The sequence below is a fragment of the Oryx dammah genome, unplaced genomic scaffold, assembly GCF_014754425.2.
Source record: "Oryx dammah isolate SB20612 unplaced genomic scaffold, SCBI_Odam_1.1 HiC_scaffold_2, whole genome shotgun sequence".
Classification (NCBI taxonomy): Eukaryota; Metazoa; Chordata; class Mammalia; order Artiodactyla; family Bovidae; genus Oryx; species Oryx dammah.
In genome coordinates, this window is record NW_024070186.1 from 89,771,945 (window position 1) to 89,795,758 (window position 23,814).

At 38.8% G+C, this 23,814-nt stretch overlaps 3 protein-coding genes across 5 annotated transcripts in view; 2 read left to right on the forward strand and 1 right to left on the reverse strand.

Annotated features, from left to right (window-relative positions):
- Window positions 1-10,775, forward strand: part of KPNA1 (karyopherin subunit alpha 1) — a 69,405-nt gene extending 58,630 nt beyond the window's left edge. The window contains exons 12-14 of the mRNA XM_040250487.1: window positions 314-441; window positions 5,729-5,907; window positions 7,300-10,775. Coding sequence (XP_040106421.1) covers window positions 314-441; window positions 5,729-5,907; window positions 7,300-7,487 — 495 coding nt within the window. The 3' untranslated portion in view covers window positions 7,488-10,775. The remainder of the gene's footprint in view (window positions 1-313; window positions 442-5,728; window positions 5,908-7,299) is intronic.
- A 6,298-nt stretch (window positions 10,776-17,073) lies between these two features.
- WDR5B (WD repeat domain 5B) lies at window positions 17,074-20,120 on the forward strand. Its single transcript, XM_040265576.1, has 2 exons — window positions 17,074-17,349; window positions 17,823-20,120. Exons 1-2 carry the CDS (start codon window positions 17,074-17,076, stop codon window positions 18,840-18,842), a joined length of 1,296 nt encoding a protein of 431 aa, XP_040121510.1. The 3' UTR covers window positions 18,843-20,120.
- Window positions 20,121-20,151: 31 nt separating this feature from the next.
- FAM162A (family with sequence similarity 162 member A) overlaps window positions 20,152-23,814 on the reverse strand; it is a 42,879-nt gene continuing 39,216 nt past the window's right edge. Inside the window, exon 5 of one of the 3 annotated variants that reach the window (XM_040250506.1) lies at window positions 20,152-22,353. In XM_040250506.1, the coding sequence (XP_040106440.1) occupies window positions 22,261-22,353 (93 nt within the window). In that variant the 3' untranslated portion in view covers window positions 20,152-22,260. The remainder of the gene's footprint in view (window positions 22,354-23,814) is intronic. The other 2 variants (XM_040250501.1, XR_005722904.1) reach the window with 2 other exon arrangements.

Below are 23,814 nucleotides of genomic sequence, written 5' to 3' on the forward strand. Positions count from 1 at the left end.
ATGGCAGAGGTACAGAGAATTGAACCTTTAAAATTTGTTATTGTGAATGGAATAAGAGAAAACGATAAAAGAGAAAAGAACCCATGTAGGATAGAAAACTAGGAGATTACAGGGTCACAAACTCGAGGGAATATGTTAGTGTAACTAAGTGTAGCCAAAAATTTTGGGATAATGAGGAGTTAACTCCTTCTGGTGTATCTTTAACAGGGGAAGGGCGACATTAGTAAAGCTAGCTGAAGTTATAAGTAGCATCATGAACATTTTTGCAACTTTTGTAATTTCCTTGTCTTCAATATTTTTTCTTTAATTTCAGACTGTGATAGATGCCAACATTTTCCCAGCCCTCATTAGTATATTACAAACTGCTGAGTTTCGGACAAGGAAAGAAGCTGCTTGGGCCATCACAAATGCAACTTCTGGAGGATCAGCTGAACAGATCAAGTAAGTACTAGCCAAGTCGTGTCTTGTAAAGAAAATCATTCTGCCTCCCAGTTAAGAATGCCCAACTCTGACCTCTTGGAAGATTGTTATTAGTTTCATAATTAGACTCAAGTGTATATTTGATTTCTTAATATTTCACCCATTCTTTTTTGCTAAAGATAATTCTGGGATGTGAGAAGGAAGGCATAGTTGAGGTTTGAGGCCATCGAAATACTTAAAGGGGGTGGCTTGAGCCTACTCTGAAAGCTGCATAATCAAAAACATTGTGGATAGTCCGGTAGGTTACTTGTAGAATTCTTAAAAGAGTCCAACTTTAATAGCTAACTTGCTATTTCTTATTTAGATGTCTTAATAATAGAAATGCACAGACTTGAAAGAGAAGTATGAAAGTGCCAAACTTAGTAGAGGCAAGTCTCCTAAAGTACTATTATTCAGTAAAGGGAGAGATCTATATTAGATTGAGACTTAAATGGCCCCTAGAGCAGCAACTTACAACCTTAATGGCTACACAATGCATAAATATGGATAGGAATCAATTCCTCAAAAGAATATCATATAATCAAATGCTTAATTATGGATATATCCTGCCTTAACGTACTTTGGGGAATTCAAATGAGGAGAAGATGGTTACCAGTAAGTGTTAAACCATTCACCTTTTCTACATATATAACGTGGGGAAAATATAGCTACTTCTGATATTGTTTCTTTGTGAATTAAACGTAGGTGCTCAGCCAGTGCTGACTTTTAGTGCTGTGTTTGGAATTTCAACATGAGAAGGTAAAGTAGTCCTAAGATTTCAGAAACTGATCAGTTACAGAAAGTCAGAAGTATATACCTGAAATAATACAGTTTAAATAGATTAACACATGCAGTAGCCATTTCAGTAAAGTTCATCATGTATAGGAGATACTTCAAGTGGTTTTCAGAACGTATTTGTATGAGATTGGGTCTTTTTTAATCTTCAAAATTCTGGTTTGGAGTACTATGATTTTTAAATGTCACCACCAGATGGCGGTAAAATGAAGTAATATAGAAGTTTGTTAGAACAGTTGATGGGGCTTCCCGAGTGGCGCTCATGATAAAGAACCTGGCTGCCAGTGCAGGAGACTTAAGAGACATGGGTTCAACGCTGGGTCGGGAAGATCCCCTGAGGAAGGACACAGCAACCCACTCCAGTATTCTTGCCTGGAGAATCCCATGGACGGAGGAACCTGGTGGGCTACAGTCATGGGGTCGCACAGAATTGGACAGGACTGAAGCAACTTAACATACACGCATGCAGAACAGTTGACAGTCAAGTTTTATGTTCAGATTCAGATTTATAATTATTGTCACTATATATTATACCAGTATGTTTTCTTAATTGACATGTATATATTTTAAAGACATTTAAAAAATACTATGGTATCCATCAGGAAGTTTTCAGGGTGTTTTGCTCTGTTAGGAATGGAATGGCTCCTATCCCTTTTTAAAATTCAGCATAGCTATTTGTAATAATGAAGTTAATTATCAATCTCCTAGCCATTTTTTCTTAATTAAAGAGTTATATTGAAAGATTATTATGAAAATACTAGTCTAAATTATAGAAAATAAACTGACTTTATTACCGATAAAAGACATCTATGTGGCTTTTGCTTATTCTTGTTGAGAAGACAAGATTTAGATGCAAGAACCAGTTATGAATAACTTGGGAAGTTTTCATAATTTTAGGTTAAATATAATCAAATGCTAATACATACTACAGTTCTTAAAACTGAAGGATAAATAATGTTGCCTGGAGTTAAAGTTTCATAAAAGAGATGAAACTTGCCATTTGAGTAGAGATTTGGTAGTTTTGGAGGAGAGAATATCATGAAGGAATGTGCACAGTAAATGTTATTGGAAGAGGCAAATCAATCTCTCTATAGGGGATGAGGAATTTAATGATAGATAGACTTTGAAAACTGGATGAAAGCATTAATCTTGGCTATTGGGAAGACTTTGGAGCGTCTTTAATATTAAAAGTGATATGAAGAAGACAGTGTTTTGAGGAGAGGAAAGAGAGCAGTTAAGATGCCATTGTAGTATTAATAGTTTAGTACATAGTGATGGCCAAAATTACGGTAATAGCTGTAACGACTTGGACTTCCCTCACAGTCCAGTGGTTAAGACTCCACTGCTTCCACTGCAGGGCATATAGGTTTGATCCCTAGTGGAAACTAAAGATCCCTCATGCTGTGTGAGCAAAATATATATATAATAGCTGTAGCAGTGAGGTATGGATCTAAATATGGGAAAGAAAGCTATAGGATTTGGTAACAGATCGAAAAGGAAATGAAAGAGCCAAAGACTGAAGAAAAAAGTGACGCTTTTGATAAAAATGAGGACACAGAAGAAGCAAAATCCTGTCTTAAGAGAGATGGTTTAAGACACAGTGAGTTTGTTGCTCATCAGAAATTTTCTTAATGAAAGCCTTTCCTGACACAAAGTCACCTAGCATCAGTGATTGCTTTATCCAAGTGTTTGAAATACACCATTCGTTGGAGCCAGTTCCAGACTTGAACCATGCTTTTCTCAAAGTGATATGACTTTCCATCTCCTAACAGCCCAGCTCCCCTGGTCCTCTGTTTTGATGAAGGTTACTTCGGAGAAACTTGTATCGATAGTGAAACACCACTATGGTGGTCTTTAAGTCTCCAAAGATGAGTGATTGCAGCAGAAAATAGCACCTTAAATTCCTCTGATCTTGTCAGGAGGTATAATTTAAATGGCTAGAATTGGGAACCCAGAACTCATTGAATGAACTGTGCCAGAATACAAGAAGTACTAATACCATGTTTTTGCAGATAAAATCTGCTCACGTCTTCAAAACTCTGAATTTACTTATTAGCACATTTTTTGGTAGTTTTAAAATAATTTTAGTCAGTATTTATTCATTTAATTATATACAAGTTCTAGAAGCTTTTTATAACTTAAAATTTGTTTTTAATCCTGAATCAAGTTTTCAGTACACTGCTGCTGCTGCTGCTAAGTCGCTTCAGTCGTGTCCGACTCTGCGCGACCCCATATACGGCAGCCCACCAGGCTCCCCTGTCCCTGGGATTCTCCAGGCAAGAACACTGGAGTGGGTTGCGACCCCATATACGGCAGCCCACCAGGCTCCCCCGTCCCTGGGATTCTCCAGGCAAGAACACTGGAGTGGGTTGCTATTTCCTTCTCCAATGCATGAAAGTGAAAAGTGAAAGTGAAATCGCTCAGTCCTGTCCGACTCTTAGCGACCCCATGGACTGTAGCCCACCAGGCTCCTCGGTCCATGGGGTTTTCCAGGCAAGAGTACTGGAGTGGGGTGCCATTGCCTTCTCCGGTTTTCATAATAAAAGATTTTACAACCAGACAGTATTATAAAAGTAATGAGGTTTTAAAAGAAAATATAAGGATTAGAGGTCACCGAACCAAGATTTCTAGTGGGGAGAGATCACATAAAACGTAGACCAGGATCAAGCTTGAGGACAATTTGGAGATTCTGAACAAGTCTCTGAAACAGCCAATTGCTGTTGCCTGTATAGGCCAGTGGAGTTAAGTGCAGACATGTAAGTCATCTGTTTAAGTAACTACTTTTAAAATTTTGCTGGTGTTTATTGACAGACTTAGTGTGGTTCCCAGATTTTTCTACTTGAGGAGACTGAGACACAGATCATATAACTTGTCCAAAGTCATCCTGCTTATATGTAGCACATTTCTGGATACTTCTTATTTTTCTTTATGCTTTTCTATGATTTTCAAATTTGCAGCAACTAATCTGAGGCTTTTTTTTTTTTAAGAGAAACAATGAGAATTATATAGATATGTTGAAGGAATGGTTAACAGGTTTTAGTGACTAAAAACTGTGCTGTAAATGAAGGGGAAATGGTCAGAAATGGCTTTTGGCCTGTGTAGTCTGTATTTGAGTGACCTAGCCTGTTGAAGGACATATCTAAATTATCAGTAAATATTTAAAATCATGCATGATACTATTAAAGTCATTGCATAGTAAATAATAAAGCTAAATATGATATAAACTTCAAAAAATTAAGGCTTTTAAAAGAAGAGAAAAATTGAGATGATAGTAAAAGTTCCTGTATACTTTGTAAATTTCTTCTAGTAAAAGCTTGCTTTAGTATGGTTACATTTGTTACCGTAGAACCAGTACTGATATTATTATTAGCTTAAATTCATATTTTATATTGAGGATTATTATTTGTGTTGTACAGTTATAGATTTTGATGAATGTTTCCACCATTGTTGCATCATTCACTGCTCCAGAAGTCCCCTCTTCTTCACCTATTCATCACTACACCCTTACCCCACCCCTCAAATCCCTGGCAACCACTATTCTTTTCTGTTGCCTTTATAAAAGTTTTATATTTTCCAGAATGTCATGCATTTAGAATCATACAGTATGGAGTCTTTTCAGACTAATTTCTTTCATTTAGCAATATGCATTTAAGGTTCCTTCACATCTTTTCATAGCTTGATAGCTCATTTAATTTTTATCACTGAATCCCTGGTAGTTCAGTGGTAAAAAATCCACCTGCCAATGCAGGAGACATGGGTTTGATCCCTAGGTGGGGAAGATCCCCTGGAGAAGGAAATGGCAACTGACTCCAGTATTCTTGCCTGGGAAATCCTATGGACAGAGGAGCCTGGTGGCCTATAGTCCTTGGAGTTGCAAAAGAGTTGGACACAACTTTGTGATTATACAAGAACAGTATTCCATTGTCTAGATGACTATAGTTTATTCATTTACCTGAGTTAGGAATAAAACTCCTATAGATATTCTTGTACAGGTTTTTTTGTGGACATAAATTTTCATCGTAATTGGGTAAATATCTGGGGAGTATGATTGCTGGGTCATATGGAAAGCTTTCTTAAAAAAAAAAACAAAACTGCCAGGCTGTTTTTCACTGTGGTTATCTTATTTTCTATTCCCATCAGCAAAAAATGAGATGTTGTCTCAAGCAAAAAAAAAAAAAGATGTTGTTTCTCCACATTTTTGTCCACTTTGGTATGATCAGTTTTTGGATTTTATCCATTTTAACAGATGTGTGGGGTCATCAGTTTTGATTTGCAGCCTCCCGATGACACATGTTGAATATCTTTTCATGTTTATTTGCTATCAGTGTCTCTTGGACTTTTTTGGACAAGGTGTAGGTTGTATGGTTGAATGAGTGCCTACTTCTGTTTCTTCAGTGAATTTGAGGATTTCCCTTCCACCAAAAGTTTTATGAAATTAAAAGCTTTGTTTGACTAAATTGTTCTGTCGATATAGGTACCTCGTAGAACTGGGCTGTATCAAGCCACTCTGTGATCTCCTCACAGTCATGGACTCTAAGATTGTACAGGTTGCCCTAAATGGCTTGGAAAATATCCTGAGGCTTGGAGAACAAGAAGCCAAAAGGAATGGCACTGGCATTAATCCTTACTGTGCTTTGATTGAAGAAGCTTATGGTAAGTGAGATTAATAGATGTCCTGAAATTATTTTTTTTTCTCTGTGCTTTTCTGGCCTGTTCACACCTGTCTTTAGCAAACTCATACAAAAAATTTCTCCTATAAATATTTAGTATGCAGGATTGGAAAACAGATGCATTGTAGATGTGAAGAGAAGCAAGTCCTAAGTTTAGCCCTTTTTACATTGGACTGTTAGAATCTTCTGTTCCCTGATGCTGCCCGCCATTATGATACTTTTATCTTCTTGCTAGTACATCTCGACCTCAAGAGCACCCATGTCTACTGTAGACAATGCCCCATTCCACTTCTTTTCTAAGATTTTAGACTTCTGATTTTGCATTGCATTTCCCAGTTCTCTGCTCCTAACTGTAAAGATTTCTAGTTTCATTAGAAACAGTCGAGTCACTATCTGCCTTTTGGTTTCCTCATTCTTCCAATCTCAGTTCTAACTGTATCTTTAATCATTGGTTTACCATTGTACTTGATAACTTTTACGTTCCCTAAGTGATTTTTATGTATAGCCACTATTGAAAACCACTACTCTAAGGTGTGTTTATTCCTAAGATTGGAATTAGGGGTCATAGGGGACAGTCATCTTCAGATTTATCAGATAATGCAGAATTGTTTTCTGAAATGACTTTAGCAGTTTACCACTTTGTAAAAGGCTTAATTAAAAAACTATATTCCTGCATAGTGTAAGAAGTTTTGAAATGTATAAAAAGATAAATGTTCCTTTACCCAGATATTTTGCTGTAGAAATCTTGTTAATTTTTGGATGTATGTGTGTGAGTGTGTGTATATATATATATGGTTTTTAATATGTATATGTTTTTTTTTTCTGAGCACTGTTAACATTTATTTCCAGTATTGCTGTAGCCATTAGATTGCTTATAAGCTGTAGGTAAAAGAAAGCCTAGCTCAGATGTACTTAAACTTAGTAAAGGGAGTATGTGTTGGCTAGTTGTCCTGGTTGGGTTTCTTCCTTAAAGCAATATAAATTGATTCTGGCTGATTGATTTATGGATGTTACACCTTTGTTGAAATGATACTGGTTAGCTCAGAGCCTGGATAGATAGAACCAGAGCTAAGAATAAACTTAGGCCACAGACACAGTCTAGTGGGAAAACTTCTGCTACTGGCCTTAGGCACAAGATGATGTGACTGTTACAGAAATTGCTGCTTCTGGGGACTGGCTGTTGCTTGCACACACATTTAAGATGTCAGTTTGCAATACTTCTATTCAGTTGTAACTGGAGGAATATTTTCTGTGTTGTTTCAAAATGCTTATGAGAAGTAAGTAGAGAATCTTCCTTCACATCAGAGAAAAAAACATGGCAAAATACAGTTTTATTAAAATTCCTAACAGATTTTTAAAAAATTCTTCATTTTAGGCCTGGATAAAATTGAATTCTTACAGAGTCATGAAAACCAAGAGATCTACCAGAAGGCCTTTGATCTTATTGAGCATTACTTTGGGACGGAGGATGAGGACAGCAGCATCGCACCCCAGGTTGACCTCAGCCAGCAGCAGTACATCTTCCAGCAGTGTGAGGCACCTATGGAAGGTTTCCAGCTTTGAAGCAATCTCTGCTTTCATGTCCCTGTGTCAGACCAGGCTACCCAGTCAAGTCCTCTTGTGGAGCCCACAGTCCTCATGGAGCTAACTTCTCAAATGTTTTCCATAATACTGTTTGCGCTCATTTGCTTGCCTTGCGCACCTGCTCTCTTACACACATCTGGAAAACCTTTGGCTCTCTGTGGTGGAATACCCTTCTAATAAAAGGGTAATAACCAGAACGGTCCACTCTGTTATGGAAAACCCTAGGCTTTCGAGATCCGCACTTACATATTATAGAGTCATGGGAATATGCACATGTTAATGTGGCTCCCTTTTCTTTTGTGGGGGAAAAAGAGGACTCCTCATTCCCTTTAATGTGGGAAAAAATACTGACATTAAAAGATGAGACTAAATCTTTACCTTGAATTTCACACAACTACTTGCAACAAGGGAGATGTTTAGACCTGTTGTGTACTTCAGAGTACTTTTCATGAGTTCTTCCACAGTGAACCTTTGGATTAACTGGTGGCTTTTTCTAGCCAAATTTGCATTAATCCTTAGTGAGACTGGATGGTTTTCTTTCGTCTATTGACGCCATTCTCCACAGATAGTAAACCATCTGCTCCCTCACCTTCAGCCTTCAGTGAATGTGCTTCTAGTTGTCAGGAATGCTGAAGAATTAACACTTTGACTCTTAAATGTGATCCTGGTTTGAAGATTCCCTTAGAGCAGAAAGGAGAGGGGCACATAATAATTTGTATGGCTGTTGCTTCTCTTTGGTCTTACATGTCTTAGGATTTGGAAGTGGTACAGTTCTAATACTGGTATGAAGATTTAGAATCCTTAGTGATCAAAACCATATCCTGTAATTCAATAAAAAAGTTAAAAACAGGAAAAAAAAAAAAAAAAACCCTCTGATTTCCCCAAACTTAACCAGTGTGACTAGGGCTGTTTCTGCATTAAAACAAATGTTTCAGGCTTTGTGGTCCTGATCAAGGTCCTCATTAAATTGGAGTTCACCCTAGGTGCTGTTCCCTTCTGTGACTGGCAAATAACATATGCTTCTAAAGGCTACTTAGGGATTTTTTTTTTTCCTTAGTTAGGCGCAGCTGGATTCTAGCGTATTCATGCTGCGCATAAGTAGCATCCTTATTTTTAGTGACCATCTTCTGGACAGACCTGTTTAACCCAAATAAGGGCAGTGATCTTTTTCTTATGACCTCGTTGTTCCCTAGTCATTTCATCTCCTACTAGTGCTGCCCAGTCAAGTCCCTTCCATAAAATAAAAAGTTTCTAACTTCTGGCTCATTTAATGACTACGACCTCTACCTACAAATGGCGCTTCCAGTACTGTCTTCAGTGATCCACATTTGTGCTCGGACTGGAATGAGAAAAATAAGCTTAATTGCCAAGAGAACTGCAACTAAGTTCAATACGATTTCTTGGTGCTAGTTGGCCATCTTGACTCAATGTTGGGACATTATCAGAGAAGATTTTTTGTTGATGTGCTGTTCAAAATGAATTCTGAAGGAAAGTTGCTCAGTTCTTTTTAAGAGAATATCCTTTTAAACCTCTTTAATCTTGTCCTCTTCTAGAATTCATTATAACCCCAAAGTGTAACTATTTGAAAGTTCCCCTGAGAAGCCGTTATATCTCTGGTAAATCCTGCTGAACATTAGGGATATTCAGAGCTTTCATACCTCATCATGTTGTTTAAACCACCAACTTATGTGATCTGATTTAAACTTTAATAAGAAATCCACTTCATTCAAAATAGAAAGAAACAAAGACAAAGAACATTTATCAGCCAAGTGTGTGACACATTCTTCGCATCTAGTCTGTAGTTGTGTCCGTGCTCTGGAATGGATACCGTCTGCTGATGTCTGCTATTGATGGAGCAGCCACTGCCAAAGTAGTCAGCTCCGTCTCTTAACTGTTACTTTCTCTAGTGCTGCTTTGTGCTGAGAGAACATTTTAGTTTACTGCACTTGACCTGTAAAAGACTTTCTTTGTAATTTTAGGGACAAATTAGGTGGTTAATTTAAAGAAAAACTTTCAATGTTGCCTTTACATCACATTAAAATATAACTTCTTTCAGAAGGGTAATAGAAGCACTGAATGATAGTAAAACTCTTGTTTTTAGCTTTGACATTTTTTGTGGCTGAGTTTTTTTTTACTTGTAAATTACTGGTAACATCATTTCTCTAGGATGTTTTAAATCATGTCCCTTCTGTTGGATAATTTAAAAAATTTCAGCTTGTTTTGATAAATCAATTTGAATGGAAAAAATATAAAATGAAGTTTCCCCTAATTAGCAAGCAAAGCATACACTGGGAATTTTTGTTAGCAACTGCAGGTGTCTCAATGAGTGAAGTAAAACAAAATCCATTTAACTAATATAGTCTATTGTCTGTCTGAAAAAAGGAATTTATCTTGCTCCTGTCCTAGAAGTTCATGAGCCATGAGATAGCTAATTTTTTCTTGCATTAAGTTTTTAAAATGTAAAGGTTGGAACTGATTAAAAGTTAAATCCCATCATAACTGTTGGAACTGATAAAGCAGCCTTTTTAGTAACAGAAGGACATTTTAGAAGGAAGCTATTAAAAGTCCTGTCTTTAGTTCTCTACCTGGCAGACTGTTAATTTCCTTTCACTGAGATGTTAGTCATTACAAAAGCATGCTAATTTCAACACAGGAAAACTCTTCTGTAGTTTTATATACCGCTCTGGGGGAAAGTGGCTTGATTTTCCTTTCTCCTTTGTTATTTCCTCTAAACTTTCAAAGTGTATTCTTTGAAATGAGAACTTTAGTTGGGGGGGTTGGCGGGGAAGCATTGATAACATTTGGGATGTAAAGACACTTTTTATCTGAAGGATCAGCAGGTAGATACATGTTAGACTGAAAGACACCTAGAAAGGTAAAGGTGATAGGTATGAAGAATGTGAGATTTAGGAGACACAGTTCTCCATGGAACACTTTATGTTGTCACTAAGTAATTAGAACCTTTTTACACTTTGTGAGCTGTACTGTTGAAAATTCTGTTGCCCTAGGATTGTACCTTCCATCTACCAGAAAAAGCTGAATGGACTCTGGGTTGTTTTTCATCATTATTGTCACAGATATAAACTTTTGACAGTTACCCCATAATAAATCTGAATTATCCCAGATTGTTGCTGATTTTGCATAAGAAAAAATATGTTGTATATTTTATTAAGCAGACTTTGTCAGCTATCCTCTGTTGTACCTGGCCACCCACGGGCAACTATGAATTTACTTCTCTAGTGCTAAATAAATATTTCAGTTATTTAACCCCCCCCAATTTGAGGTTGCATTATGAAAGTTTTCCTCAGCTTAAAGAATTTTTCATTTTGTGAACATTTTAATATCAAGAGGCAAGTCATTATAGCTGTTTAAGGGCTTGGGACTTTCTGCCTATATTGGAAATTGTGATGTCTAAGGGTGATTTTCAGTAAAGAGGGGATCCACTTTAAGGAAGAAGTATTATTTGCTTTTCATACTTACTACATTCTACCTCCTACATTCCAAAATTTGCTCAGACAGGTGTACCTATTGTGGAAGTCTCATCTGAATTTTTTGCCATCTGAAGCTGTTAGCTTCTGTTAGCACCATTTTTCTTCTGTTACGAGGTAAGCAGAGTAAATATATATATCTACCCAGCTGAGAAATATTTGTGGCTACCTTTTTCTGTCATCAGAAGTTAAAAACTTTATATATGTGTGTGTATATTTTTAAAGTAATGAAGACCAGATGTGGCACTACTAGTCCACTGAGTGTTCTCATTTGGATAGTATTCTGTAATGTGCTTTATTGTCAGGAAAAGGTAGTAACAGTGGGTACCAGAGCATCATAAAGGTGTGATAGAACAAATACCTCTGTATGCTGACTTTTAAAATATCAGATTGCTACCGGACATAAAATTCATCTGGAAGTTTGGAGTAAGGAGAAAGGATTAAGGGTAGATGACGTTCCATTCTGTTTTCAGCTAGGAGTAGACAAAGGAATCCTAGTCTGTTTTCTTACAGGTCAGATAAAGGGAACTAGTCTTTATTTGAACCACTTTAGTCTTCCAGGTGCCTGGTTAAGGACTTTCACTTTTTCTCATTTAATCCTCTTAACTACCTCTTTAAGGTGGATAATGTGTCATTATGGTGACAAAATCAGGACTTAGGAGAATTTACTTTGCCTCAAAGTCACAACACTTAAGACACTGTCCAAAGGTGGGGGAAGACACTGTCCAAAGGGGGGCCCTGCAGTTTGTGTGTCTTGAAGAAAGCAGCAGTCACAAGTGTTCTGTGCCAAGAATTCCCAGAACAGGACATGGCAGCCACAGCTGGGCCAAGTTACTTGTTTTCTTGGGCCATTCTTTCTTATTGTTATCAGCACCTTGAAATGACTAAATCGGGTATGAACTGCTTTTAGGCTACACAAATCCAGAGTGTAGAGACTCAATCCAAACATCTTTACTCTTCTATGGTGCTAAAATTTTCTATGACTTGACAAGTTAAATAACATGATTCATTGAGTTTAGTAGCATAACGGCTAAAACAAAGTACTGACACAGAGGGAAAAGGCTTTGGAATGAAGAATGTTGCCATAGAAAGCAGTGCCATCCATGGATGTGAATTTAACACAGCTGACTTCCTAAAGCATTATCAACCCAAGGAGTGTCCAAAGTTTAAAAAATGACCTTTTAATGTATGTTGTTATGTTCTGCTTACCTCGTCATTTTGACCACTCTATGTCCTTTTTCAAAGTGTTTTTACACTTTGATTTGGAATGGTTCTAATGATTCTTTGTACTTGAATGTGGTTGGTCAGGCCATGGATGAGTGCCTTGCACACAGTAGACATTCAATAAATATTAAATGACTGAAGGAATGTGCATCTATGTGATATTAGTAAAGGGTACTGGGCTTCCTTGATAGCTCAGTTGGTAAAGAATCTGCCAGCAATGCAGGAGACCCTGGTTCGTTTCCTGGGAAGATCCCCTGGAGAAGGGATAGGCTACCCACTCCAGTATTCTTGGGCTTCCCTTGTGGCTCAGCTGGTAAAGAGTCTGCCTGCAATGTGGGAGACCTGGGTTCAGTCCCTGGGTTGGGAAGACCCCCTGGAGAAGGGAAAGGCTACCCACTCCAGTCTTCTGGCCTGGAGAGTTCCGTGGACTGTGTAGTCCATGGGGTCGCAAGGAGTCAGACACAACTGAGTGACTTTCACTTGGTTACAAAAGAAAGCTCTAAGGAATTCTTTTATGCTGCTCTTTGAAACCAGGATAAACTCTTAAAGCTAATGTCTCAGCATGTGTTTTATATGTAGTTCCCTTTCTGGAGACATAATTTGACCTTTAAGTTTACAAAACCAAACACTGTCCTAACACAAGTTTTGTTACATAAAAACTCAAAAATGCCTCCTGAGAAGAGTTAATGGGTATATTTTATAGGGTAACTAATATTACCAACCCCATGGTTATATATACACCAGAAATAGCTCATCAGTCTCTTTTGGTATACTCTTAAGAAGAAAAAAATTTTTTGCCGATTATATCCAACAAATGTGGAAGCTCGTGGTTGCCTTAGACTACTCAATTTTTCATTTTTACACATTGCATATATTGCTGCATGAGAATATTTTCTTTATGCATTCCTCCAATTTAAGTGACAAATCAGTAGAAACAGAAAGATGTATTTATTCATTGTGATTGCATCTCTACCATTTTTGAGAGATTTCACTGACCAGGTATTTTTCTGAAAACAAAACAGTCTTAAAACAGTCTTGGTTCCTGCAGACTACACGATCATCCATAGTACACAGTTGTTGGGTTTACAAATTTATTAAAGCTCGCTTAGATGACTGTTGCCCCCATTTCATTTGCCATTTTGGAAAAAAGTACTATTCTAATTTTAAAATCAGTATGTGGTCATTTCTGTGATCTTCAGTCGTTTTCCAAAGAATAAAATTACTCTCTAAATTCCTTTATCTATACCCACTTAACTTGAGGAAGCCAAAGGAGCCCAGAGGGTGTCAGTATGGACCACTGCCTTATATAACACACTTGGGCCCAGCATTATTTATGGGTAAATAGAAACGCAGAAGGCCACAATGGAGAGGGATCTGGACAGGCTGGAGTGCAGATTAGCATACAGAGTGTAGAATCTTTCAAGATTAACTTCTGATGATGAGAGCCCTCTGGGGAAGTCCACACTGACTGTTCCCGGTTTGCTGAGGGCAGTCCTGGTTTTAAAATCACACCTGTTAATTTAGTCCCCTCTTTTACTTTAAAAAAGTTTAGATAAGTTATATGGCCACCCCATATTTAGTTCAAAGAGATTTTCATATATTTAAATTGGTGGTGGTGGTAAGCAACTGGGTATGTTCAGATTTCAATTATGCTTGATTTCTGAGGTCTGGATTTGGCAATCGGACTTAATATGAAGGAAGTCGGTCAAGTTGTTCTGTAGTATAGGAATCACCCCCAGGCCATGCTAAGGTTTAGCACTCACACCTACCCTCCCAATTTTTTTTTAACAAAAAAAATGACCCATTTGTGGTGGTATTTCTTTGTGTCTTTTTAATTAAAAATTTTACAATGTCGTGCTGGGTTTTGCCATACAACACTGTTAACAATAGGCACGACATGGCAACCTAGTTGTCCATCAACTGATGAATGGATAAAGATGTGGTAAATATATACAATGGAATATTAGTCATTAAAAAAGAACAGATTTAGGTCAGTTCCAGTGAGGTGGATGAACCCAGAGCCTACTATACATAGTGAAGTAAGTAAAAAAGAGAAAAACAAATACTGTATATTAACACATATATGTGGCAATATTTCTACTTAGACTAGCTCCAACTTTACTGGATGGCAAGGAGCATAAACCTTTCAACCACAGATGAGGCTTTCAGTTCTAAAATGTTTGTGGGAAATTTAAAGAAACTTTAATGGGAGAGAAACTTACAAAATCACTTATCTGGTGAAGACTAAACAGCAAAAAGAAATTAAAAACGGGACCGAGTAAACATTTCTTGGTTGTTAGTCACTCAGTCACATCCGACTCTGTGACCCTATGGACTGTAGCCTGCCAGGCTTCCCTGTTCATGGGATTCTCCAGGCAAGATAATGGAATGGGTAGCCATTCCCTTCTGCAGGGGTATCTTCCTAACCCAAGGATCATACCCGAGTCTCCTGCATCGCAGGCAGATTTAATGTCTGAGTCACCAGGGAAGAACTTGAAGAGTCCCAAATACAAATCTCCAGTTACGGTTTCAGTCACTTTGTACTTATATTAGTATTCCCTGTTCCTACACACTCCACAGTTGCTGACACTCCCCTCTTCCTAAGGAAGTGAAGCTATGATACTCTTTGTTCTAATTCATAATGAGTACAATTTCAGGACTATATGTGCATGTTAGAACATGACTAATGAATAAAGATTTAACTAGTTATATTCATAGCTTTTTCTTTACATGAGTTCTGGATACTATTCATACAACATTCCAGATACTGAGAAATGAATAATGGAAATTTCTCCACTGAAATTTTAAGAAAATCTGATGAAAAATTATTTCTGGATATTCCTGTCAACATTCTTAATTGTGTGCCCCCTTATTATCCATCATGCTTGTGACATTTCTAGTGGGCTAGATATACTCAAGTACCAACACCCATCCTAGCCCTCATACTGTGTGTTTACCTTGTTAAATACTCAATGGACATGAATCTAAGCAAATTCCAGGAGATGGTGAAGGAGAGGGAAGCCTGGCATGCTGCAGTCCATGGGGTTGCAAAGACTCAGACACGACTTAGCAACTAAACAATTTCCTTTCTTTACTGTGTGTTGGAAAAATACAGTATTTTATATTCTTTGAAACAAAGCCTATGCTTTATTCTGTGAAGCGCTTTTAAATTTTTTAATGAATTTAGAGTGTTTCTAAGCTTCCCAGTAACAATCACATTAACCCTATCAAACAGGAGGAGGAAAGAAGAGGCAGGAGGTGTTAATCAGTTTAAAATAATGTATAAAGACGATGCTCCAAACCATTTTAAAGATGCTCTTCCCATTCCTGGCACCTCATTGTGTTTATACCATTAATTTGCACTAGCTAAGACAACAACTGTGTAAATTCCAAACTAGAGTAGTAGGGTGTTTAATGAGATTTTTACTAGTTTACTATAGGTGTAATTATGCTGTTGTGCCTTACAAAAACAAGACCTTCAGTTATCCCCAATAAGTATAGACAGGGGACGCTTTTGTTTCCAAATGCTTTAATTCTTGACTGACAGAAAAGATCATGAGACATATTTCCCTCTTGACTTCAACCGGCTAGCAGGAAAGCCTTTCAAACAGAACACAAACAGCCTCTCTTGGGCACTCTTTATTGAGCAATTAGGATTGGCCCTCCCTTTGTGGGTTACACAGCCTCAGATTCAACCAACCACAGATGAAAAATCCTCCCCCCTAATATCCATAAAGTTCCAAAATGCAAAACTTGCTTCATCTTGGCAACTATTTATATAGCATTTATATTGTATTAAGTATTGTAAGTAATACAGAGATGACTTATAGGGAAGGATATAAGTAGGTTACATAAAAACACCACATCATTTAATACAAAAGAGGAGCATCCAGTGGATTTTGGTATGATGTGGGGAGGGAAGGGAAGGTGGGGGCCCTTGAACCAATTAACCTGCAGATACCAAGGTACAATCTATAAAGGATTGGAGAAACCAGTCAGGCTTTCATTTTGGGTAAACTATTCTGGAGTAAAGAATACTTTACACCTGGAAAGCGCTTACCTGGTGGCTCAATGGTAAAGAATCCACCTGCCAATGCAGGAGACACAGGTTTGATCTGACCCCAGTCTTCTTGCCTAGAAAACCCTAGGGACAGAAGAGCCTGAGGGCTACAGTCTACCGGGTCGCAAGAGTCAGACACGACTTCGCGGCTAAACATCTGAAAAGCACTTATCCTTCACATATTTCACAGCCACTAATCACTTCTTAAAACTAGGGAGGGCTGGCTAAAACCTAATTGCTGCTGCTGCTGCTAAGTCGCTTCAGTCGTGTCCGACTCTGTGCGACCCCATAGACGGCAGCCTACCAGGCTCCCCCGTCCCTGGGATTCTCCAGGCAAGAATACTGGAGTGGGTTGCCATTTCCTTCTCCAATAAAACCTAATTACGAGTAACTTTACTTTTTTTTTTTTTGGACTTCATTGGTGGCTCAGATAGTAAAGCGTCTGCCTACAATGAGGGAGACCTGGGTTCAATCTCTGGGTCGGGAAGATCCTCTGGAGAGGGAAATGACAATCCACTCCAGTATTCTTGCCTGGAGAATCCCATGAACAGGGAAGCCTGTTGCCCTCGCCTACTTGCAGGCCTTCGAACCCGCCACCAGGCTCCACATAACAGCTGGAGAGAACGAAAGAGAACGAAAGCCACCTGTGCAGCAGGAGCTTATACGGAGTAACCGGCGCTGAGTGGGCCCAGGAAGGCTAAGAAACGCGCAGTGTGAACGGCTTACATCCAAATCCGTGCCCGCAGGCATCTCAAAATTCAGTTCTTTCTCGTCACACGGTTTCCCAAAAGTAATGGTCTCCGAAATACAGCTGCCCACGCTATCCAACGAGGTCTGGAAGAAGCCCTTCCTGCAGAGGCCGGAAGGAAACCCCAGCATCCGCTTTTGTGCAAGCATAAACGACTTCTACAAGCCTCCTCGGCTTGGAAGCCGTGGGAGGGGCACCCTCTGCGCATGCGCCCTACGCTCCCTGCGCATGCGCCCAGCTCCCGGCTGTCATGCGCACGCGTTATTCCTTACGCAGCTGTTTGGAGTGTCGGCCGCAGGTGTGGGCGTTAGGAAACCGTGTGTATCCAGGTTTTTGCTTAGCTTCTGAAATCTTGCTTAAAGCGGCGATTATTCATGCTCCAAGTACAGTGTCTAAAGTCAGGCAGGTAGGGGTGCTGAGTACTCAGATATTTCAGAGCTGGGCGGGGAGAAGCGGTGAAAAATACTTTCTGTAGATTTCCCCCTACACACCCCACCGCTTGCAGTTTTGAAGCGCGTTATATAGTCACAAAACACCCAGCATTCATACCTTACTTGCCGACAGCGCACGGGACCGTGTTAATAGTATTTCTGAAGTGTTTATTTCCAGAAGAAGCGACGAGGAAAAAGTGAAGCGGTCCGAGCTGTGCTGCTGAACCAGTGTATATCGTCGTTTAAAAACGATCCAGAAATTAGTCACTAAAAGACTTGTTTGTTTTTTTGTTTGGAGTCCTGTTCATTTTGCTGTATACAAAGCCAAAATACGGGCTGCTTGGTTCAAGACCGGATATCTAGCCAACCTACAGACTGCGCTTCAGAGTCAGGACTACAGAACAGTCAGGAAATGCGAAAGCAGAGCCCGCTCTCCCCTTATCTGCCAATCAGAGCAAGCCAGTGTCTGAAAAACCGAACTACGCTCTGAAATTCACTCTGGAGGGACATACGGAAGCAGTATCATCAGTTAAGTTTAGTCCTAATGGAGAATGGCTAGCAAGTTCTTCTGCTGATAAAGTAATTATAATTTGGGGAGCCTATGATGGAAAATATGAGAAAACACTTAAAGGACACAATCTTGAAATATCAGATGTTGCCTGGTCATCAGATTCCAGTCGTCTTGTTTCTGCCTCAGATGATAAAACTCTAAAACTGTGGGATGTGAGATCTGGAAAATGTTTGAAAACACTTAAAGGGCACAGTAATTACGTCTTTTGCTGTAATTTCAACCCACCGTCCAACCTCATCATTTCAGGATCTTTTGATGAAAGCGTGAAAATATGGGAGGTGAAAACAGGCAAGTGCCTTAAGACTTTGTCTGCTCATTCTGACCCAGTTTCTGCTGTTCATTTTAATTGTAGTGGGTCCTTGATAGTATCAGGTAGCTATGATGGTGTCTGTAGAATCTGGGATGCTGCATCAGGTCAGTGTTTAAAAGCACTTGTTGATGATGATAACCCTCCTGTCTCTTTTGTAAAATTTTCTCCAAACGGTAAATATATTCTCATTGCAACTTTGGACAATACTCTTAAACTATGGGATTACAGCAGAGGCAGATGCCTGAAGACATATACTGGTCATAAGAATGAGAAATACTGTGTATTTGCCAGTTTTTCAGTTACTGGTGGAAAATGGATTGTCTCTGGTTCAGAGGATAACCTGGTGTACATTTGGAACCTTCAAACTAAAGAGATTGTACAGAAATTACAAGGTCATACAGATGTGGTAATCTCAGCAGCTTGTCATCCTACAGAAAACATCATTGCATCAGCAGCATTAGGAAATGACAAAACAGTTAAATTGTGGACGAGTACTTACTAAACCCTTTAGAAATCAAGTGGTAGAGTCAAACTGGCCAAAAAAAGATTAGGTATTTTAAAAGATGGTGTTCTCTCAATTTTGGCATGTGTTTTGTTTTGTTTTTTTAACATTGTCTTGCATTATAAGAATTTAAGACCTTTTTCGAGATCCAACCAGTCCATTCTAAAGGAGATTAGTCCTGGGTGTTTTGGAAGGACTGATGCTAAAGCTGAAACTCCAGTACTTTGGCCACCTCATGCGGAGAGTTGACTCATTGGAAAAGACTCTGATGCTAGGAGGGATTGAGGGCAGGAGAAGGGGACGACAGAGGATGGATGAGATGGCTGGACGGCATCACCGACTCAATGGACATGAGTTTGGGTGAACCCTGGGAGTTGGTGATGGACAGGGAGGCCTGGTGTGCTGCAGTTCACGGGGTCGCAAAGAGTCGGATACGACTGAGCCACTGAACTGAACTGAACCAAGCCTCAGTTTGCAAAGTAAGACAGTTGGAAATGCAAGTTTAAGTCCCAGGGTTTCTGACTGGAATCTTGATGTCTGATTAATCTCTTGTGTCTGTCCTTGAACAGATTCTCATTCTATTCCTTTCAATGACTATTCTAGAGGATCACTGTATTTAATAAAATTTAGAAGTAAAGCTCACAAAACAGGATGACTGATTAAATGAGAGGAACAAGGGAGTTTGGAATAACTCCACAGTATTTGGTTTGGGAGATCAGAAGAGAATAAACCTAGGATGGTGGACTGGAGATTTGTCAGATGCTACTCCCACAGTTTAAGTGACAGCCTACATGATGGGATGTGAAATGGTCTGTGGAATCAAGTTTGTAATTTGGGAAAAAACAAGTAATGGTTGTATCTGTTCTGAGTCTTTTTATCAAGATAAAAAGTAAAACCAAATCAAAGTTAATAAAGGCATTTTACTGTGAGAGGCATTTACTTCTCACTACCATGTCAGGCAGCCCTCTCCTGATTCTCAGGGCAAGCTCAAGGTCTGAGTAGTAAAGCCTCTTATGCCTGAACTGCCCACTCTGCCCATGCTACAAACTCAGTTCAGAAATCACCACTTTGTGGACCCATCACTGCCTGTCTGTGCTGTAATGGTTTCACAGGCCATGTGTCCAGTAAATTATGAGCTCTATAGACTCTGTTTATTCATCTTTGTGTTCTCAGTTTTTGTATATAAAAGGGACTCAAGTAATGTTTGATTAATGACAATGAATTATACCACCATCACAACTTCACTTGTTGCCTGATTTCAATAAATTTTGGAGTCAATTCCCCAAACTATTATTTTTATTAAAACTTAAAAAGTACCTAGCCATAGCCTCACATGTTAATTCATTCAAACAGGGTTTATAGGAAATATAAATTGGAAAACTGTCCCTTTTGCCTGTAGAAACATGATAAACATGAAAAAATAATTCAGAAATTAAGCAAAAAATAGTAATAATCACTTAATTGAAAGTGGGTACTATAGAATACAAAAGACAGTTTTGTCCTTGTTGCTTATAATAGTGCTCATGAAATCTGATTTGCTTGAGAAGTTGTAAGCAATATAAGATACTATAATTACTAGTAGGGTATGTGACAGCTCAAGTTAATATGTGAGGCTACTGGGAGAAGTGGGATCAGATGAGGAAAGGTCTTAAATTCTGGTCATAAAATTTACATTCAACCCCAAAAGAGGCAGTCACTATTATAAGTTACTAAAGAGGACAGCTGACACAAAATGATGATATAAATTCTTGCTGAATGGTAGGATTTTTGAGCTTTGACTTAAACATTTTACAACAATAAATCTTTAAGAATACAACACTTAAAAAATTTTTTAAATGCTTCTTTATAAGTTAAAATGGTATTGTTTTATGAAGAAAAATGACTTACTTAAAAAAAACACATTAGATTTACCCATATTTAAAATCTACAATTAGATAATATGTAAATATTCCAAAATATTAATCAAGGAAGACTAATCTGCTAAAATGTATATAAAGTAATGCTTTTTGATGATAAATTTTCAAGTGATAAAAATCAAAGAGCTTGGTATCTAAAAGCTAAGGTCAAAGTACTCTATATAGATAGATACAGTTATCAGATGGATTATGAAGCTGTAGAGTTGTACATTAGATTTTACTGAGTATTTTACTAAACTAAGTTCCCGAACAGCTGCATATATTATTTAATCTGATATAACCCTCTGAATGTTTATAAGGACTTGCCATCCCTTAAAACTTATGAAGCGTGTGAGAATAAATCAAATTCTTAAATAGAAACCAGCATCCATAGCTAAATATGAGACAACTTCGCATCCCCGTCAGATTAAATAAGATGTATATGAGGTACAAATGCTTATTTTTCAACAATAATAAAATGCATTTGATAGCTTTTGATAATTGAAAAATTTAGTATAAAAGTAGAAGGGAAGGACCAGTTAGGAATTCTAAGCTACAGCACAGAAGAGGCAACTGTGCTGGTCCCAAGTAGCTCCATGGTGCTGGGATTTCAAAATCCTCAGAAACTTGCGGCCAGAATGTCATCACCACCTTGCCAGGACTTTTTCAAAGACTGTGTTCCTAAAAGCCTGTTTACCAGCACAGCTGGCACAGGTAGAGCGTGCTCTGGCTGCTTCCCAGAGCTCGAGAAGCACCAGCGCATTCGGAGAGGTTAGCTCTTCGACGTGCCCCCGGGCAGTGTGCTCAGCTGTCCCTCCTTACCTCTCCAGAAATGAGGACACACAAACCATTTGGCTTCTGGGGAGATGTCACTTTGGTAATGGGAATTAAAGAAGGAAATGAGACCTGACTATAAGTAAGAGTTAATAATAAAGTTCAAATAAGTCATCTCATTTTTCATTCTTTCATTTTGAAAAAAACAGGCTACATTTAACCTACATCAAACTGTGGTGTTGGAGAAGACTCTTGCGAGTCCCTTGGACTGCAAGGAGATCCAACCAGTCCAGCCTAAAGGAAATCAGTCCTGGGTGTTCATTGGAAGGACTGATGTTGAAGCTGAAACTCCAGCATTCTGGCCACCTGATGTGAAGAGCTGACTCATTTGAAAGGACCCTGATGTTGGGAAAGATTGAAGGCAGGAGGAGAAGGGGACGACAGAGGATGAGACAGTTAGATGGCATCACTGACTCAATGGACATGAGTCTGGGTGAACTCCGGGAGTTGGTGATGGACAGGGAGGCCTGGCATGGTGCGGTTCATGGGGTTGCAAAGAGTTGGACACGACTGAGAGACTGAACTGAACTGAAAGTTGTAAAATATAGACAAGTCATTTCTTTAAGAAAATTTATTTGTAGCTCTAGAGTGGAAATAGGGAAGCTCATATACCATGTTCTTTTTAGTAAGGCCTATTGCTGCAGCATTATTTCTAGATCTTCAAAATCCAACCAACACCGACATATCTGCTACTCTGTTTTGTCCTTCATAGCAGCTTCTTCTCTCAGACGAGCTTTCTTTTCTAGGTTCAAGCTTGTTAAAGTCTCATTTCTTCTGGCAGCCTAAAGTGAAACGAAAGTGAACAAGTGATTATTTATGCCGGCTCGGGGAGGATGTCATTACCTGACGTGGCAAGTACAGGCATGGAGGAATGGCTCGCTGCTTGTGCGCCAGGCACAGCAGCCCTCTCCATGTGCCTTCTGCCTCCTCTGATGCTCCCAGTATGGCAGCCCATCCATTCACGCACAAGAGAAATGCCACACCTCTGCCTTCTCTTCCTTCTGGCCTCTCTCTTTAAATCTTCTAGCCTCTCTTCTTCCTTTATATTTCCTTGTCTTTCTCTTTTCCTCTCTTTAGTATTAAATACCTTTTTGTTTCCATTTCTACCCCCTTTTTCCCTCCTCTCACTTTTCTTTGTTGCTACCATTTCTCCATCCCCAACTCATTTGTATACTTTCACACCCTTCTAGTTCCTTATTCCTCTTTTATGAAAAAACATTCAGCTTTGGGGATCCCAGATTTCACCAAGTACTACCCTTGATGACTCCCAGCAGTGACTACCTTGCCACTCCATCCTCTGAGAGTGAAGAGCAGTAGAGGAGATGCAACCATCTTCTTCCCTTACTTCCCTCCCTCTGACTTGTTTCATCTCTGTGAAGCTTACATAAACAGTCCAGTTTCAAATTTTCATACCAAATGAGTGAAACCAGCACCCTATAAGGTGGTGTTTTTCTTCAGAATTAAGTATGGAGAGGGGCAGAGAATCAGAATGGTTAGATGATGAAGAGGACAAAACACAATGGCTAATTTCTCTCTTCTAAATCACAGTAAGTTCAGAAGTTAGTTGTTCCAGTAGCATTTACCAACTTTTCAGAAACAGATAGTTCCATAAAAGAGAAATAATATTTATGGTATAGGACAAGAAAGGAGCTCTTTATACAGTGCATACCCTTTCATGAGGCTGGGGGGATCCCAGGGAGTGATCTGTTTCTGGAGTATTTAAACTCAGCTAGCATCATCAAGTAGACAAAAGCAATGCAGATTTCTCAGAATTCTTAAAGTCCCTATATCCTGTTTTATATGCTTCTTTCTGTAGGTTCAGTCTGAGAGTTAAGCATAAAAAGTTAAAGAGGGAGGCAGGAAAAATACTGAAGTGGGGTAGGAACACAGTTGTCAAGAGAACTTCACCCAGGCCTCCACACTTCCCCTTCATGTTGTCATAACATCAGCCTAAATGGTTGGTATTTTCTATTCCAAGACTTTCAAGAGAGTCAGAAGTTTACTTTTATTCTGGACTCACTGCACATAAGGAAGTCAGTTATCACTGGGTTTGCAGAAGAACCCTTGTAAATTCTTGACAAAAGATATAAGACATTTCTTTCCATGTGGAAGCTGTGATATATAGAATTAGACATGGGATTTAAATAATGGCTTGGCCAGTACTGCTGCACAGAAAAATATCTGTATTTTAATCACAAAATAGTAGTCGGCAAACTTGGCTCTACCTTTTTGTCTTGCCACTT

Excerpts from the sequence above, each read along its gene's own strand:
- WDR5B (XM_040265576.1), top strand. The coding sequence starts at position 17,074 with ATGGTCTCCGAAATACAGCTGCCCACGCTATCCAACGAGGTCTGGAAG. Across the intron at positions 17,350-17,822 it reads TGGGCGTTAGGAAACCGTGT|CCAACCTACAGACTGCGCTT; the intron begins GTATCCAGGTTT and ends CCGGATATCTAG.